The sequence below is a fragment of the Episyrphus balteatus genome, chromosome 4 (assembly GCF_945859705.1).
Source record: "Episyrphus balteatus chromosome 4, idEpiBalt1.1, whole genome shotgun sequence".
Classification (NCBI taxonomy): domain Eukaryota; kingdom Metazoa; phylum Arthropoda; class Insecta; order Diptera; family Syrphidae; genus Episyrphus; species Episyrphus balteatus.
The window spans coordinates 63,272,282-63,289,841 of record NC_079137.1 but is presented as its reverse complement, the minus strand read 5'-3'; the positions used below and the strand labels follow the sequence as shown (position 1 = coordinate 63,289,841).

The window sequence follows — 17,560 nt, the reverse complement described above, 5'->3', positions numbered from 1 at the left end:
ATAAAATAAAATAAAATAAAATAAAATAAAATAAAATAAAATAAAATAAGATGAGAATAGATTGAGCTGTCCAGGTGATCGGACGTGGTTAGAAGTCGCTCTCTAAAATTAAATTAAAAAATAAATTAAAATAAAATAAAATAAAATAAAATAAAATAAAATAAAATAAAATAAAATAAAATAAAATAATAACTTTTGTGGGCAATCCCAATATGTAGAAATTTTCCTAGTGAATTGAATGTTTGCACACTTCTTAAGCTATTACGGCACTGAAATGAAGATGTGAAAATTCGATACTGACATCGAGTCGGCTAAAAAAATTATAAAGGTCAAAATCAAAATCGTTATTTTTATAAGCAGTGCTCCGATGAAATAGCTAGTTGCATTCCTCCCCTGAAACAATTCAACCGTAATACTCGCGCTTCAAGGAATGCTCATCAGTTTACCCTAGAGTCCAACTTCGGACGTACCGTCAAATACAGAGATTCTTTCTTCAGCCGCACTACACGAATGTGGAACGCGTTACCCGCCTCTGTTTTCCCATCCCATTTCAAAACTCAGAACTTCAAAACTAATGTTCATGGGTATCTCCTTTCAAACCCCTCCCTATTTTCCTAATGCTCGTACTGTGTTCACCATATTAAGGGTACATTAATCCCTTTAGTGCGCGCTTATTATAAAAAAAAAAAAAAAAAATCTCACGTCCTATTGTCCGGAGGTCAGTAGAGATCATTACCTATAAAATTTAATGTATATACAATGTCGTTAAATTAATACAAAAATGTTTATTGTTTTTTATTTTTTATTTGGTTTGTTTTTATATTTAAATATAAAATTATTTAAATACATTAGTATTTTGATTTTCACATCATTCCTGTCCCAAGCTCCAAGGTCAGCCATGTGGTTGGTGACAGTGGTGGCGAAGATGGTGAAGATGCTGCTGGTGGCTCTTCGTCTATCAATAGTTCACTATGGAATATAAAGAAGAATTGTATGTTATAATGGCTACAAATTAATCATGTATTTTTTTATATATCGATAAGGGACAAAGTGAACAATGGCATAAAAAGAACCAAAGACCAAACTGTTGTTCCATTACCGCTTTTGCTTCATCTTAATTTTTAAAATGAGCAATATAATTAAATTTAAAACAAAATTCTTACTTTGCAGTTTTTTGCTGCAGCGCGACCAACAAAATCAGGTCTTTGAGCTGCTTTTTTTCCACCAGGGTTAGCGGCTTCATGTCGGCAACAATTTCGATCATGAAGTCCGACTTCTTGGTCCCTGGTGAAAATGGGGGTTCCAATCCGGATGACACAGCCGAAGTAGTTTCTAAAAAGACAGTTAAAATAATTAGTGTTGAATTGATAATTTAAAAGAAAAATCAATCTACCTTCTGCATCATCCGAAATATCTGCATCCCCATGATGCACCTCATGGCTTGCACTCGCACTTTCACTGTAACACATAAAGAAAAATATAATAAGTCAACAAATTTAAAGAATTTTTTTTTCAAAATTACTTCATCAAAAACGGCACCAAAAAATGGAGCTCCTGATTTTTGGCGCTCATTATTTTCGCCTTCTTCGGCCCGCTTTGCTTCAAAAACTTGAGGAAATTGTACCTTAAGCTTTTCCATCTTTTTTGCACCATTTGTTCTGTTAAAAAAGAAAATAAAAGATAATGTAAAAATAAATTCCTCCGTCAAAGACATATGCCCTAAATGATAGATATTAAAAATTAAATGTTTTGGTTCAATAAATAAATACAAAAATAATTTACCTAGAGCATCATTCTAGACTGTTGAGGATTGTTGAGGATGCTGCTGGTGCCTCTCCATCTATTGGTTCACTGTGGAATATAAAGATGAATTTTATGTTATAATAATGGCTACAAATTAATTAAGTATTTTTATATTTATCAATGAGGGACAAAGTGGACATTGGCACAAAAACGACCAAAGACCAAATTGCTGTTCCATTATCAATTTTGCTCCATCTTCATTTTTAAAATGAGCAATGAAATTAAATTTAAAACAAAAATCTTATATAAATAAAATCGCGTTAAAAATTTTTCGTTTTAATTAATGATAAAATCTTACTTTGCATTTTTTTGCTCCAGCGTCAACGTCATTATGAATTGTTTAAGTTGCGTTCTGTCATTTCTCTTCAACATCTTCATGTCGGCAACGACATCGTTCATGAAAGAGAAATGAAACAGGTTTCTAAAAGACAGTCACAATTAGTAATTAATTGATTATTTTTATATTAAAAAAAAAACATACCTTCTGAATCATCCGAAGTATCAGCTTGATCCTCCCAAGCTTGATCCTCCCCAGCTTGATCTCCACCATCACCTTCAGCACCGGTATCTCCGCTCTCACTATGAAACAAAGAAATACATATATAATAATTAACCAAAATTAAAAAATTTATTTCAAATTCAAAAATTACTTCATAATATACGGCACCAAAAATTCGAGCTCCATATTTTGGGGGCTCATTTTTGTAGCTCCGCTTTGGAGCTTCCGCAGGAACCTGCGGAAAGTGTCCCGAAGGCTTTTCCATTTTTTTTTGGATTCCCAGTTCTGTAATAGAAGAAAAAAAAAATAATATAAATAAAAAGTTTAATGAAACCATTTTTTATATGAAAAATTACTTGTATTCGTTTTCGTCTTTTCGTCAGACGAATTGAAACTGGGAACCAGACCGATTCCCACGCCTCGGTCCTTAGGGTGGCATTAAGTTTTCCTCCACCGCTCGCATTAAACAGGATCGGATGCTCCTTCACCTGCCTAATGAGGGCGATGTTGTCAATACTTTTTAAAGCCATTTTTTCTGTTAAAAAGAATAAAATGTATGTTAACAAAATTGAACAACTTTTTTTTTGCCACAAGAACCAAGATATACTTTTCCAGAGGTTTTTGATGTGTTAAAGTCGAATCTAAAGTCAGAAAAAATTGACTGGCCTCCGTTTTTGAAATATTACCTTTATAAAATGCTAAAAAACGTCATTTTGGCTGTTTTCGAAGTTCTGTTTTTATGTGGGGTAATTTATTATAAACAAATTTGTAACGGTGGTTATAAGAACAAATATTCTTCAATCAAAAACTGATATCTCTTTTATTGCTCGAGATATCTTAAGCTTCAGTTAATAAGCCAAAGAGAAACTAAACTTTATCTAAAGTTTAAGTCACTGGTCACAGAATTTTTGCCACAAGAACCAAAATAAACTTTTTTAAAGGTTTTTGGGTTGCTGAACTCGAATACGCAATCAAAAAAATACTACTAGCCTCCGTTCTTGAAATATAGGTAACCGTTATAAAAAAATCTTTTTTTTTTCATTTTATAACGGTAGTATTTCAATAGAATCTCTCTGATTGCGGATAAGAGTTCAGCAACCTTTAAAAAAGTATATTTTGGACAGTGCTGTTTCTGAGTCAAAGACCGCTACTTAAATTTTAAATATCTCGGGCAGTAAAAAATATATCGGAAAGATTTAAACATTTTTTGGAAGAATGAAACCAGTTCTGATAGGCACCGTTACAAATTAATTCATAATAAATTACCCCACCTAAAAACTTTACCTCGAAAACAGCCAAAATGACATTTTTTGACATTTTCTAACGGTAATATTTCAAAAACGGAGGCCAAACAAAATTTTCTGACTTCAGATTCGAGTTCAGAACATCAAAAACCTATGGAGAAGTAAATTTTGGTTCCTGTAGCAAAAACCTTGTTGACTAGTGTAATTAATGTTTATTTCCTCTGCGTAAACTCTTAACAACAAAATCGTGCACTTTGGGATTAAAGCATGAAATTTATATCATTGGTAGTATTCAATATAAGAGTTATTTTGAGATATTGGGCCACCTTGTATTCGGGAGGGTAGATACAAGAGGTTTTCTGTGTTGCACCCGCATTTTTGCATATCATAGTATACCTAATGAAACCTTTTTATTATTATAATACATGATTTCGAGGTAATTTTTAACGCCCGATCGAATAAGCCCAATACCAACATGCCTGGACTGTCATGTAAAAAGTTATTGCACTCTTTATAAGTAGTGATTTACTTAAAGAACAAGGCTGATGAAATTTTTTATGCATTTTAATAAAAAACCGACTTAATAGAATTTTAGAATGAAAAAAAAAAAAATATATACCTATATTGCACCTAAAAAATATTTGCATTATTGAATATAAAAAATTTTGCATTATTTATATGCATTTAATATTTTTTTGAATTTTAGTCGAATTTCTTACAATTTTGAGTATTTGGACTTACATTAGCTAATGTATGGTCAAATAGTCAAAATTGTAAGAAATTCGAAGAATATTTAAAACAAATTTTAATGCACACATTTTGCTTTGATTTTTTTTTCAATGCAGTAAATTTATTATTTGCACACATTTTTTTTTTAATGCAAAATATTTTTATTTGCAATAAAATTTTATTTTCAATGCAAATGTTTTTCAGAGTCAATAAATATTTTTTGATGTAAATTTTTTTATATTTGCAATAAATAATTTTTTTTATTTGTAATGGAAAACAAATGCATTAAAAAAATGATTTATTACCGCTTGTTTTATGTAATACTCATAGATAATATTTATTATAACACTCCACAATAAGCTGAATTTAATTAAATTTATATGAAATTTGTTTAGTTTAATAACTTAAAATTGTTTTACCAATTTATTATGTACCAATTTTATTATGATAACGCACTAACGCAGTAGAGTAGTAACGCAGTTGTAGAAATCTAATTACATATATCGTAAATATGAGATTAATTAAAAACAAGACTGCAAAAATGTTGTTACTGTTCAAATTGTAGAACCCTGTATAAGAATAACAATAATACACAAATTTCATCTATACTTACCTAATTATTGCCCAAGTGCAGTAACTCAGTAGTCACGCAATAAACACTCGCACTATCAATTATTTAAAAAGTTACACAAAGTCGAACTAAGCTGAAATTTGAGAGTTTTGTTCCTTAATGAGGGCACAATATAAATAATTTTTTTATTATTAAAATATTATGTAAAATAAGTATTTACTGGTACAAATTTGAATACACTTGAAAAATCATTATGTACTTTGGCTGTAATGTTAGACACTATGGATATTCCTCATTACATTTTTAACAGGGTTGTAAAAAATATTTTTTTTTAATGCATTTGTTTTAGTTCACAAATTAAAAATAAATATTTCTGACAAATTAAAAAAAATTCATTAACAAAAAATATTATTGCAACTGAAAAAAAAATTGCATTAAAAAAATATTTAGTGCAAGTAAAAGTAATTTGCGTTACAAAAAAATTTTATTGCAATGAAAAAATATTTTCATTTAAAATAAAATTTTTACATATTGCAAACAAAAATATTTTGCATTTAAAAAATATTTATTGCAACTGAAAAATATTTGCATTAAAAAAATATTTATTGCAAAAAAAATTGATTGCAATTAAAAAATTTTCTGCGTTGAAGTTTTTTTTTTCAAAATGTGTACATTAAATATTTTTTTTATATTCATCAGACCACCATACACTTTCTATTTCAACAATGATATTGAACTTTTGTATGTTGAGCCAAAATTGTGAGAAATTTAACGAATATTAAAAAAAGTATGTAATGCACACTTTTAGGAAAAAATCTTCAATACAGAAAATTTTGTATTTGCAATAAATTTTATTTAATGCAGTTTCAATAAATATTTTTTTTTGTGCACATTTTCAATTTGCAATGATTGTTTTTAGTTTCGAATGTATTTTTTTATAAATTACACTGGTCAACAAAATTGAACTTTTTTTTTGCCACAAGAACCAAGATATACTTTTCTATAGGTTTTTAGATATGCTGAACTCTTCTGTTTTTATGTGGGGTAATTCATTATAAACAAATTTGTACCGGTGATTATAAGAACAGATTCTTCTTTCAGAAACTGTTTAAATTTTCCCGATATCTCTTTTATTGCTCGAGATATCTTAAGTTTCAGTTAGTAAGCTAAAGAGAAACTAAATTTAATCTGAAGTTTAAGTCCCTGGTCATAAAATTTTTGCCACAAGAACCAAAACATACTTTTCTAGAGGTTTTTGGGTTGTTGAACTCGAATCCACAATCAGAAAAATTCTATTAGCTTCCGTTCTTGAAATATAACCGTTATAAAAAAAAAACTTTTTTGCATTTTGTAACGGTAATATTTCAAGAACGAAGGCTAATTGAATTTTTCTGATTTCGGATTCGAGTTCAGCAACCCAAAAACCTTCAGAAAAGTATATTTTGGTTCTTGTGGAAAAAAAAGTTAAATTTGGTTGGCCTGAGTTGTTTCTGATTCAAAGACCGCTACTTAAATTTTAAATATCTCGGGTTGTAAAAGTGATATCGAAAATATTTAAACATTTTTTGAAAGAATAAAACCAATTCTTACAGGCACCGTTACAAATTAATTCAAAATGAGCTACCCCACATAAAAACATAGATTCGAAAACAGCCAAGATTTTCTAACGGTAATATTTCAAAAACGGAGGCCCATACAGGGGCGGACTGGGGGTCAAAGGGCCTCCCGGGACTTTAAGGAAAAGGGCCACAAATACATAATTCACTTTTAAAATTTTTAAAAAGAAAAGTTGATATGCAGAAACTGTTTCTTGATATTAAGTTTTTTCACGTTTATTGATCTATAATCTGTGAACAGGCGGATCAATTTATTTGAGTGATTGAAAATAAAAATAAATTGCACGACTGGGGTCGCACGTACTTGCTCTTATGCTTAAAGTAATTATAATGTTAAAGCTTTTTATTCAAGAAATTTAAAATTTGATATTTTGAAGAAATTTCATAAAGTAGTATAAAAAAATTAAATCTGTTTTTATAATTAAATAAACTCCGTTTTAAATTATCTTAAAAAAAAAAACAAATATGCCATTTTATTTCTTGTATAAAAAGGTATTTTTAGAAAAAAATTTTCCAAAATTGTAGGAGCCGTTTTTTAAAAAATTAATTTTTTATATATAAAAATTTTTTAACATTTTTCAAAAAAAAAGTTGGTATGCCATTTTGAAGAAATAATTAAATTACACATAAAAACTAAATTTCAAAATTTTTCATTGACCCGTTTTCAAAAAATTGATTTTTCAAAAAAAAATTTTGAAATATTTTTTAAAAAACCAAAAATGCGTTTTTTTTTTAATTTTCTAAAATTTTAATATTATCTTTACTTACACACTTTTGTATAAAAATTTTCATTTAAATCGGGTTAATGTTGTACGAGATATTCAGAAACGAAAAAAACCGTTCTATGACAGGTACCGTTAATAACGGTACAAAAAATATTTTTTTTATTTAAAAAGTTGGTTCTTATGTGTAGTACTACACACAAAAATTTTAATCAAAATCGTTAGAGCCGTTTTTGAAAAAAATTAACTTTTCTATTTCCGTTATATGGCAGGTACCGTTAGTTTTGGTCATAAAAAAAAAATTTCAATTTCCCCTCTAGGGAATCACCAAAAACTGCTAACTACCAAGTTTGAAGAAAATCACTTCACTCGTTTAGGCTGCAGCTCCAGATAGAGACAGACGGACAGACAGACAGACAGACAGACAGACAGACAGACAGACAGAATTGCCGGACCCACTTTTTTGGCATTCTCCATCATCGTAATGTCATGTAAAATTGTTATCTCGAGTTCGATTTTTTTTACGAATCCTAAACTTGCCCTATAGTACCTATATCGCAAGTAAAAATGTCAGGGCTAAGTTATATAACATTCATTTTAAAACGTTAAGTGGGTGTTACTTTCAGTTTAGTCAAAAGAAAATATGTATTCTTTATATATCTAATATAAGGGGTTCATATATCAATATATCGAATGTCACTTTTCATAAATGTCCACCTCTTCCAAAAATATGTACAAATACAAATCGAAAAAATCTTTATCTTAATTTGTTTGACTAATGTAGCTAGAATGTTATTATTATTATTATTTGATCTCAACACAACGTTCTAGAATGATATTATAGCCCAGGCAAATTAGTAAATCAAATCGCATTTTTCGCAGGACAAAATTTTTTTTCGTGGAATGTATTTGGGTGAATGTCCTTATCACAAAAATCAATTTTTTGGGATGGTAGGATGTCGAAAGCAGTCGCCATCTTGGAAAAGAGGTTGGTACTATTTATATTTAATAGCTCCATTTTTACTCATTTTAACAGTCTTATTCATAATAAAATTATCTAAAAAATGATGTTCTAACGAATTCCGTGGCTATATTAAATTCAATTTTATAACTGGTCCCGGTTGTCTCGAAAGGTGGGGATAAATTGACATTTTTACTTGCGATATTGGTACTATAGGGCAAGTTAAAAATTCGAAAAAATAATCGGACTTGAGATAACAATCAGACATGACATTAAGATGATAGAATATGCTAAAAAAGTGGGTTCCGCTATTCTGCTCTGTCTGTCCGTCTGTAAGTACCGCGAGTTATAGCCTAAACTAATGGAGCGATTTTTTTCAAACTTGGTAGTTAATAGTTTGGGTGATTCCCTGGAGGACAAATTGAAATTTTTTTAGGGCCAAAACTAACGGTACCTACCTGGCTTTTGAAAAATCGATTTTTTGAAAACGGGTTGATAAATTTTATGGAAATTTCGTTTTTTTATTTCTAATAAATGGCATGCCAACTATATTTTTTGAAAAATGTTAGAAAAATTTTATATATAAAAATTATTTTTTTATAAAACGGCTTTAACGATTTTCGAAATTTTCTTTTCATGGAAGATATCAAATAGCATAGGTACTTAGTTTTGTGTAAAAGATCATTTAAAACGGTGTTTAATTAATTACAAAAACAGATTTTATTTATTTTGACTACTTATAGAATTCCTTAAAAATATCAAATTTTAATTTTCCCTAATTTTGTTCAGTAAAATTATTTAACATCAGAGTTACTTTTACCATAAGAGCAAGTGCGTGGGACCCCAGTAGTGTATTTTATTTAATATATTTCACAAACTTTTGAAACTATAACACTTCTAATTGCACTGGTTTACAGCCAAAATGGACACTCAATCCCACTATTTTTACTTGCTCTATAGGGCAAGTGTTCGTTTCGTATAGAAAAAAAATTGAGGTTTTAATCAAAACCAACATTACCATGATGGAGAAGATCAAAAAAGTGGGTTTCGTCATGCCGTCCGTCGTCGGTCTGTCCTACGAGCTAGGGCGTAAACGGATAGATGGTAGATGGATTTCCTTTAAACTTGGTACAGATGATTTTTACCTAGTTCCAAAGACCCGTTTTTTTTCAATATACCGTTTTGGAGGTATTGCAATTTTCTCGAAAACGAATAGTCTTTTGGATTCTAACAAAACTGCATTTTTAGTTTTTCTCAAAAAACGGAAAACGGAAATATGGCGTTGTCGTTTTTGCAAAAATTGTCATATTTTTTAGGTTTCTATATTTCATAAAAGCATAAGCCAATTTAAATCAAAATGTACAGACAGGTATTTCTTATCATTTTAAAGTGTAAAATGCAAAACAAAATTTAAAAAAAGTTTATATTTTAAATTTAATTTTTTAACTTTATATTTTTTTAAATTTTTTTTCTCGGAACTTAACCAAATCTTAAATATCCAATAGATATTTAAGATAAAGGCTTTTAACTACAAGAGCAATTAAGTGCGACCCAGTCGTGCATTTTTTTTTCTTACGTGCTTTGACCTAAGGGTCTCGGAAATTACTTTACAAAAATTTACGATGGATACGTTTTCGAGACATAATTTCTCAGTTTTTTGTCGTTGTTTTTTCCCAGCATAGGTAGTACCCATTCGGGCAATATCTTGAGTAATAAACGACCAATCTGAACAGAAAAACCGGCCCTGATAGCTGAATAAATAAGCAACAAACACTAAAATATTTTTTTGGGTCGCTCCAGATGTTTAAGAGAAATGTATAAAAAGATTTTTAAAGTAAATTTTTGACAAAAAAAATTTCTTACTGAAAGAAAAAATCAAAATCTTTCGAATCCTCATCGTTTTAAATTTTGCATGTGTAGTACGTTTTTTGGAAAAGATAACAAAATACTTTTCTTCAAAATCTATGGATTTTGTGACTATCAATATTTTCGACCCTTTTTGTTACTTTTTGGGTTTTTGTCTATAACTTGAAAACCAAGCTGAATTTGAAAATTTTTTATTAAGTAATATTTTGAAGATAAATAAATTTTCTATCGATATGTATCCTTTAAAATTTTTTTTCAAATTAAAAAATTGTAAAAAAACTCAAGAAAAAACTATTCAAAAAGGGAAAAAACGACATTTTTGATGTTTTTACTAATAGTTTTTTTGTATCCTTTGAGTATTTTCAGATATAAAGGAGAAAAGAGAATACTACTTTATCTTTCAACATAATGGTCACAAAAATTGAATACGGCTAAAATTGGATAAAATATGGACTTTGAAAATCTACTGTTTTTGATCTTTTTAAGCCATTTTTCTTTAACAAATACAAGTAGCATATTTTTATCAATTTAAAGCATTATTTTATAAAAAAAAAACGATCTTATATGATGTTGTTTATCCTAAATCCCGAAACTATTTTGTAAAGATAAAACCGCGGAGGGCTATTAAATGAGAGGGTAAAAATTGAAGATAGGGGTGCAAAAGCCCCATTTTTGAAGTTCTCAATATCGCACCCTCAGTGCAAAAGAGCGATAAGTTAAAAGATGACATTTTTGAGATAATGATGAGGAAATGTTGCTTTTTAAATTATCTTTCTTTTGAAGGGCTTGTTGTTAACGTAAACGAAAAATTCGAAAGATTATGACTGTTTTTATCCAATTCCGTTTTCTCGAAATGAGCTTTTTTGAGTTCTCGCTCTTTTGCACTGAGGGTGCGATATATCTCGCAAACAAAGCAAAATTTGTATTTATCGCATTTAAAAATTTCCTATAAGAATAATATTTTTTTTTTAATTCAGAAAAAAATTTGCGTATCTAAACAAAATTCGGTGGGCCTTCAAAGATCTATAGAGGGCCTTCATTTACTAAAAGGGCCACAAGCATAATTCTGTGAACCTTGAAAGATCGAAAGAGGTCCTACATTGACTAAAGGGCCACAAACAAAACTCGGTGGGCCTTCAAAGATCTATAGGGGGCCTACATTTACTTAAAGGGCAACAAGCATAATTCTGTGAACCTTGAAAGATCAAAAGAGGTCCTACAAACAAAATTCAGTGGGCCTTCAAAGATTTATAGGGGGCCTACATTTACTAAAATGGCCACAAGCATAATTCTGTGAACCTTGAAAGATCGAAAGAGGGCCTACATTGACTAAAGGGCCACAAACAAAACTCGGTGGGACTTCAAAGATCTAAAGGGGGCCTACATTTACTAAAACGGCCACAAACATAATTCTGTGAACCTTGAAAGATCGAAAGGAGGCCTACATTGACTAAAGGGCCACAAACAAAATTCGGTGGGCCTTCAAAGATCTATAGGGGGCCTACATTTACTTAAATGGCCACAAGCATAATTCTGTGAACCTTGAAAGATCGAAAGAGGGCCTACATTGACTAAAGGGCCACAAACAAAATTCGGTGGGCCTTCAAAGATCTATAGGGGGCCTACATTTACTAAAATGGCCACAAGCATAATTCTGTGAACCTTGAAAGATCGAAAGAGGGCCTACATTGACTAAAGGGCCACAAACAAAATTCGGTGGGCCTTCAAAGATCTATAGGGGGCCTACATTTACTAAAATGGCCACAAGCATAATTCTGGGAACCTTGAAAGATCGAAAGAGGGCCTACATTGACTAAAGGGCCACAAACAAAATTCGGTGGGCCTTCAAAGATCTATAGGGGGCCTACATTTAATAAAAGGGCCACAAAAATAATTCTGTGCACCTCGAAAGATTTATAGGAGGCCACAATATGTTTATATTGACTAGCAACCGAGCATTTTATGAGAAAGTTTTCTTTTACAAAATAGAATTTCAAGTGCTTTTAAAAATTTTCTTCTTGCCCGAGGGCCTACCGGGAAAATTCCCGGTTGCCCGGTGGGCCAGTCCGCCCCTGGGCCCATAACAATTTTTTGACTTCAGATTCGAGTTCAGCACATCAAAAACTACTAGAAAAGTATAATTTGGTTGTTGTGGCAAAAACCTTGTTGACCAGTGTTATTATTTTTACAAGAGTGTTCATGAGACTGATGCTTTCGGAAAACCATATTTTGTATGAAAAACAACTGCGTTACAAAGATAGACCACAACGTTACCGTGATTCGCGAACAATAAAATAAAAATTTGGGTTTTATTCTATTTCTTTATAGAATTAAATATTGTTTTTTTTTTATAACTCACTTTAAATACTAATTTATACTTTTTCTTAATTAAACGTGAAATTCAACCAAAGGGACACACTTTAAGGGAAACCGTAGTATCTTTGTCCAGTATCACAAAATTTGCGTTTTTTGTGACACAAATACAAACAAAAAACGCAATTTTGTTAGCACTTTTGTGCACTTTCTTAGTGAGATATTAAAAAAAAATCACAAATTTGAAACAAATCCGTAAATCCGTTTAAACTCTAGCTTGTTATCTGAGTTGTAAAAATGTTCATTTTTCTTATGCATTTTACAAACAAAAAAAAAATATTTGTTACAAATAAAAAAATTTGGATTGAAAAAAAATATTTAATGCATCTGAAAATATTTTATATTAAAAAATAACTGATATTGCAAATGAAAAAAAAAAATTGCATTGAAAATGAAATTTTTAATGCAAATTAAAATATTTCACATTAAAAAAAAAAAAATGATTGAAAATAAAAAATTGTCTGTATTGAAAAAAAAAAAGAATTAAATGCAAAATATGTGTATTAAATATTTTTTGTTTTAATATTCATCGAATTTCTTACAAATTTAACTATTGCACCATAATATTAGCTATTTCCAATATAACTATAATATTAAATCTAATGTAATGCAAAATAATCAAAATTGTAAGAAATTCGTCGAATTCTAAAAAAACACATTTTGCATCGAATTTTTTCCTTCAATAGAGAACATGTTTCAATATTTTTGTTTGCAATGAAGATTTTACTTTCGATGCAATTTTTTTCAGTTGCATTTTTTTTTCTTAATGAAATTCTTTTTAATTTGCAACAAATAATTTTATATTAATTTCAAACGCATTTCTTTTTTTATGGACACACAGTCAAACCGACAAAAAAATCATCATGTACTTTGGCAATAATGTTAGACATTATGGATATTACATTTTAAACAGGTTTGTAAAAAAATCATTTTTTTAATGCATTTGTTTTTAATTACAAATTTAAAACAAAAAATCATAAAAAAAAAATATTTTGCAACTGAAAAAAATTGCATTACAAAAAATTGTATTGAAACTGAAAAATATTTGCAACAAAAAAAAAATATTTAGTGCAAGTAAAAATAACTTGCGTTAAAAAAATGTTATTGCAATCGCAAAATTTTCATTGAAAATAAAATTTTATTGAAAACAAAAATATCTAGCATTAAAAAAAAATGTATTGCATCTTAAGAAAATTTGCATTAAAAACAAATTGTATTGTGAAAAATATTTGCATTCAAAAAATATATTTATTGCCTTAAAAAAAATGATTGAATTGAAGTTTTTTTCAAAATATTGTTTTTAATATTCATCAAATTTCTTGCAATTTTGGCTATTTGACCATGATATTGAACTTTGTTTAGCCAAATGGTCAAAATTGTAAGAAATTTAACAAATATTAAAAACAAAATATTCAATGCACACAGTTTGAAAAAAAAACTTCAATGCAAAAAAAAAATTTTTTTTGTTATTTTCAATATATTTTTTTTTAATGCAACAAATATTTTTTCTAATGCACACTTTATTTGCAATAATTTTTTTTTATTTCAAATCCAATTTTTTATAAATTGATGTTTTTATAACACTGATCGGATTATTAGACTGATGAAAAAACAAAAATTTTGAAAATTTTTTTTTGAAAAATCAAATTTTCGAAAACGGGACATTGAATTTTTGTGAAATTTTGTTTTTAGATGTTGATTAATTATTTCTACAAAATGGCATACCCATTTTATTTTTAAACCTTTTTTCAAAAAATTATTTATAAAAAATTAGTTTTTTAAAAAACGGCTCCAACGATTTTAAAAATTTTTTTTCTAAAAATGCACCTTAATATATCAAATAAAACTGCATACTTGTTTTGTGGGGCGATTTGATTTCAGATATTGTTTTATTTTTTTGAAAAATGAATTTTATTTTTTTTTTGTTTTTTTTTTTGGTTTTTATATACCTACATTTCCCAAGTTTCTATATAAAAAGTCTTAAAATTTTAAGCAAATTGAACTCTAAGAGCAAGTTCGTCCGACCCAGTCGTGCATTTTATTTTTTTTAATGTTTGTTACCTCATAACTTTGAACTGAGTAAACCAATTTTTATAATTCTTTTTGTATTGGAAAGATGGTGGCTGCAGTCTGATCCCAATTCAATTTCGTTCAGTTCTAGCCATAGGAACTATTAGAAAAACCACCAGTTTTGATCCATGGAAATCGGTTTTGTTTTTTTGATAAAAATGATTAGGTATATGTTGTATACGAAAATAGTGTTCTTTTTATAACTCACTATAGATTTTTCACTAATTTATATTTTTTTCACATTTAAAATGAAATTCAATTAAAGGGACACTTTTAGGAATGCAATAGGAATAGTATTTTTGCCCAGTATCACAAAAACTAAAAACGCAATTTCGTTAGCATCACTTAACATTTTGTATGGGAGAATAATCACAAATTACAAATTTTAACTTTAGCTTGTTGTTAAAATATTAATTTTATTTTTAATGAATTTTCAAATAAAAAAAAAGTATTTATGGCAATTTAAAAAAAAATAATTGCATTAAAGAAAATATTTATTGCAACAGAAAATATTTTGCATGAAAAAAAAATGTTATTACAACTGAAATATATTTGCATTGAAAACAAGATTTTTATTGCAGAATAAAAATATTTTCTATTCACAAAAATTATAATGCAAATAAAAATATTTCTGCATGTAAAAAAAAAATCAAAGCAAAATGTGTGCATTAAATATTTTTCGTTTTAATATTCATCGAATTTCTTACAATTTTAGCTATTTGACCATACATAAAATAATGAATGTAATTTAAAGCCAAATAGTAAAAATTGTAAGAAATTTGTCGAATACTAAAAAAAATTGAATGCACACATTTTGCGTTGATTTTTTTGTTTGTTTTTCAATAGGTATACAGAAAATTTTTTGTTTGCAATAGTTTTTTTTAATTAAAAATATTTTTATTTACAATGAAAATTTAATTTTCGATGCAAATATTTTTCAGTTGTAATATTTTTTTTTTATTAATGTAATTTTTTTTTAATCTGCAACAAATATATTTTTTTTTTTAATTTTAAACGCATTTTTTTTTTTTGAGGGACACACAGACGAACCGACATGGACCGCAAAATCACCAAACCGACGAACAGGCGAACAGATCGACGGACGACATGAGAAAACGACTTATTGGACCTCTCTATAAAATCAAAGATGTTGTTTTGGAAAAAAAATCTCGAATTTTTTAACACTACACCATTAAACAAATTATTTTACATAAAAAAAATGTTATTGCAAATAAAAAAATTTCTGCATTAAAAAAAATTTGATGCAAAATGTTTTTTTTTTTATATTATTTATTATTTATTTTATATTAATATTAATTTTATTTTAAACATTTTTTTATTTTAAATTTTTTTAATGCAGAAATTTTTTTAATTGCAATAACATTGTTTTATTTTTAAACCTACTCTTATAAAATTCAACACATGACTAAATTAGCTAACATCAATATTTTATGGACCACGGCGAATACGACATACTTTGATTTGATCAATCAATAACTGTTCCTAATATAATGCCCTTGAACTTGTTTATCTCCACAAATCTGTATAAACCATCGGCTCTCAACCTGTGGTCCGCGGACCCGTGACAAAAAAAGCCAGTAGGCAACTGTATTCCAATGTAAAGACAAATTGAATCGACATTTAAAAATATTGATAATTATGCCAAAAAAAAAAAAAGATTTGGAAAAAAGGATTATTCATTGACACTTAAAATTTTATTCTTGAGAGGGGACCAAATACCGATAAATTTGTTGCTAGGAGTCCGCGAACTAAAGGTTGAGAATCGTTGGTGTATTCGGTTACTTCTCTTATATGTGGGAACAAAAAAGCTTACAACAAAATATTTTGCAAGACGAAGCCATTTAGCAGGTCCGGATCTATTTCAAAATAAAATGCACTACTGGGTCGCACGAACTTGCTCTTAGAGTTAAAGTTGCTTAAATTTTTAAGACTTTTTATATAAAAATTTGGAAAAAAAAATAAATATCGTTTTTTTTTTGTTTTTTAACCTAAAATAAAATCTGAATCAAATTGCCCTCCAAAGCAAGTATGCAGTTTTGATTGATATATTAAGATGCATTTTTAGAAAAAAAATTTCAAAATCGTTAGAGCCGTTTTTTAAAAAACTAATTTTTTATAAATAATTTTTTGGAAAAAAGTTTTAAAATAAAATTGGTATGCCATTTTGTAGAAATCACTAATCAACATCTTAAAACAAAATTTCAAAAAAATTCAATGTACCGTTTTCGAAACTTTGATTTTTCAAAAAAAAAATTTAAATTTTTTTTTTTTAAATCCAAACATTATTTCTTTTGAAATTTAATTTTTGGTTCATATTTAAATTATATAAATGCTTCTTCACAAAAAGTTTCGTTGAAATCGAATAAGCCGTTTCGGAGATAATCGGATTTGAAAAAAAAAAAAAACGGTTCTATGGCAGGTACTGTTGATAATGATTTTCAAACAAAATTTTTTTCATTAGAAGATTAACTAAGCTTAAAACTACTATTTGAATTTTTTAAACAAAATCGTTGGAGCCGTTTTTGAGATGTTTCAATTTTACTAAAATCGGTATATGACAAGTACCGTTATTTTTGGTCTTTTTTTTGTGCGAATGCATAACTTGATATATAGTACCTATATGCAAGTAAGAAATATAACGTTTTTTTAAAATCATGAACTTATCATGTTTGTTGCTACTCCCAACAAATTAAATTTGTTTTCTTCTTGCCAAACACCCAAAACATCACCCTATAATATTTAAGTTTCTTTTCAGCACCACAACTAAAAATTTCAATGTCAATTTCAACAACAAATATAGGTCAAGGCCAACCAATGCACTTTTGCACAATATCATCGCTATCATCATAAGCCGCTCCCAAATAGCGGTGGTTGCGACCGAAAAATACAAAAATCAACTCATAGCAAGATAGCAAGTCATTAGACACCTGCATCAGTCACATTGCCCTTGACCCATATCATACCATCACCGATCTCGCTCCCAAATAGCGGGAGTTGCGACCGACAACGATGACTGAAGTTAAAGTTATCTAATGTCGAATTCCTTTCAATTGAAAAATCGAATTTTCGGCGATCTCGAAGCGAA

The 17,560-nt window shown here is 28.5% G+C and overlaps 2 protein-coding genes across 2 annotated transcripts; both read right to left on the bottom strand.

The window, feature by feature from the left end:
• Nucleotides 1–743: 743 nt before the first annotated feature.
• Nucleotides 744–1,632, bottom strand: LOC129919950 (uncharacterized). Its single transcript, XM_056001073.1, has 4 exons — nt 1,523–1,632; nt 1,394–1,458; nt 1,164–1,332; nt 744–969 (listed from the first exon to the last, which is right to left on the bottom strand). Exons 1-4 carry the CDS (start codon nt 1,570–1,572, stop codon nt 864–866), a joined length of 390 nt encoding a protein of 129 aa, XP_055857048.1. The 5' UTR covers nt 1,573–1,632; the 3' UTR covers nt 744–863.
• Nucleotides 1,633–2,198: 566 nt separating this feature from the next.
• LOC129919305 (uncharacterized) lies at nt 2,199–2,832 on the bottom strand. The gene is made up of 4 exons (XM_056000161.1): nt 2,659–2,832; nt 2,454–2,587; nt 2,285–2,382; nt 2,199–2,224 (listed from the first exon to the last, which is right to left on the bottom strand). Exons 1-4 carry the CDS (start codon nt 2,830–2,832, stop codon nt 2,199–2,201), a joined length of 432 nt encoding a protein of 143 aa, XP_055856136.1.
• Between the last annotated feature and the right edge of the window lie 14,728 nt (nt 2,833–17,560).

Excerpts from the sequence above, each read along its gene's own strand:
- LOC129919950 (XM_056001073.1), bottom strand. The coding sequence starts at position 1,572 with ATGAGCGCCAAAAATCAGGAGCTCCATTTTTTGGTGCCGTTTTTGATG. Across the intron at positions 1,459-1,522 it reads TTGGTGCCGTTTTTGATGAA|TGAAAGTGCGAGTGCAAGCC; the intron begins GTAATTTTGAAA and ends TATGTGTTACAG. Across the intron at positions 1,333-1,393 it reads TATTTCGGATGATGCAGAAG|AAACTACTTCGGCTGTGTCA; the intron begins GTAGATTGATTT and ends CTGTCTTTTTAG.
- LOC129919305 (XM_056000161.1), bottom strand. The coding sequence starts at position 2,832 with ATGGCTTTAAAAAGTATTGACAACATCGCCCTCATTAGGCAGGTGAAG. Across the intron at positions 2,383-2,453 it reads TTGGTGCCGTATATTATGAA|TGAGAGCGGAGATACCGGTG; the intron begins GTAATTTTTGAA and ends TTTGTTTCATAG. Across the intron at positions 2,225-2,284 it reads TACTTCGGATGATTCAGAAG|AAACCTGTTTCATTTCTCTT; the intron begins GTATGTTTTTTT and ends ACTGTCTTTTAG.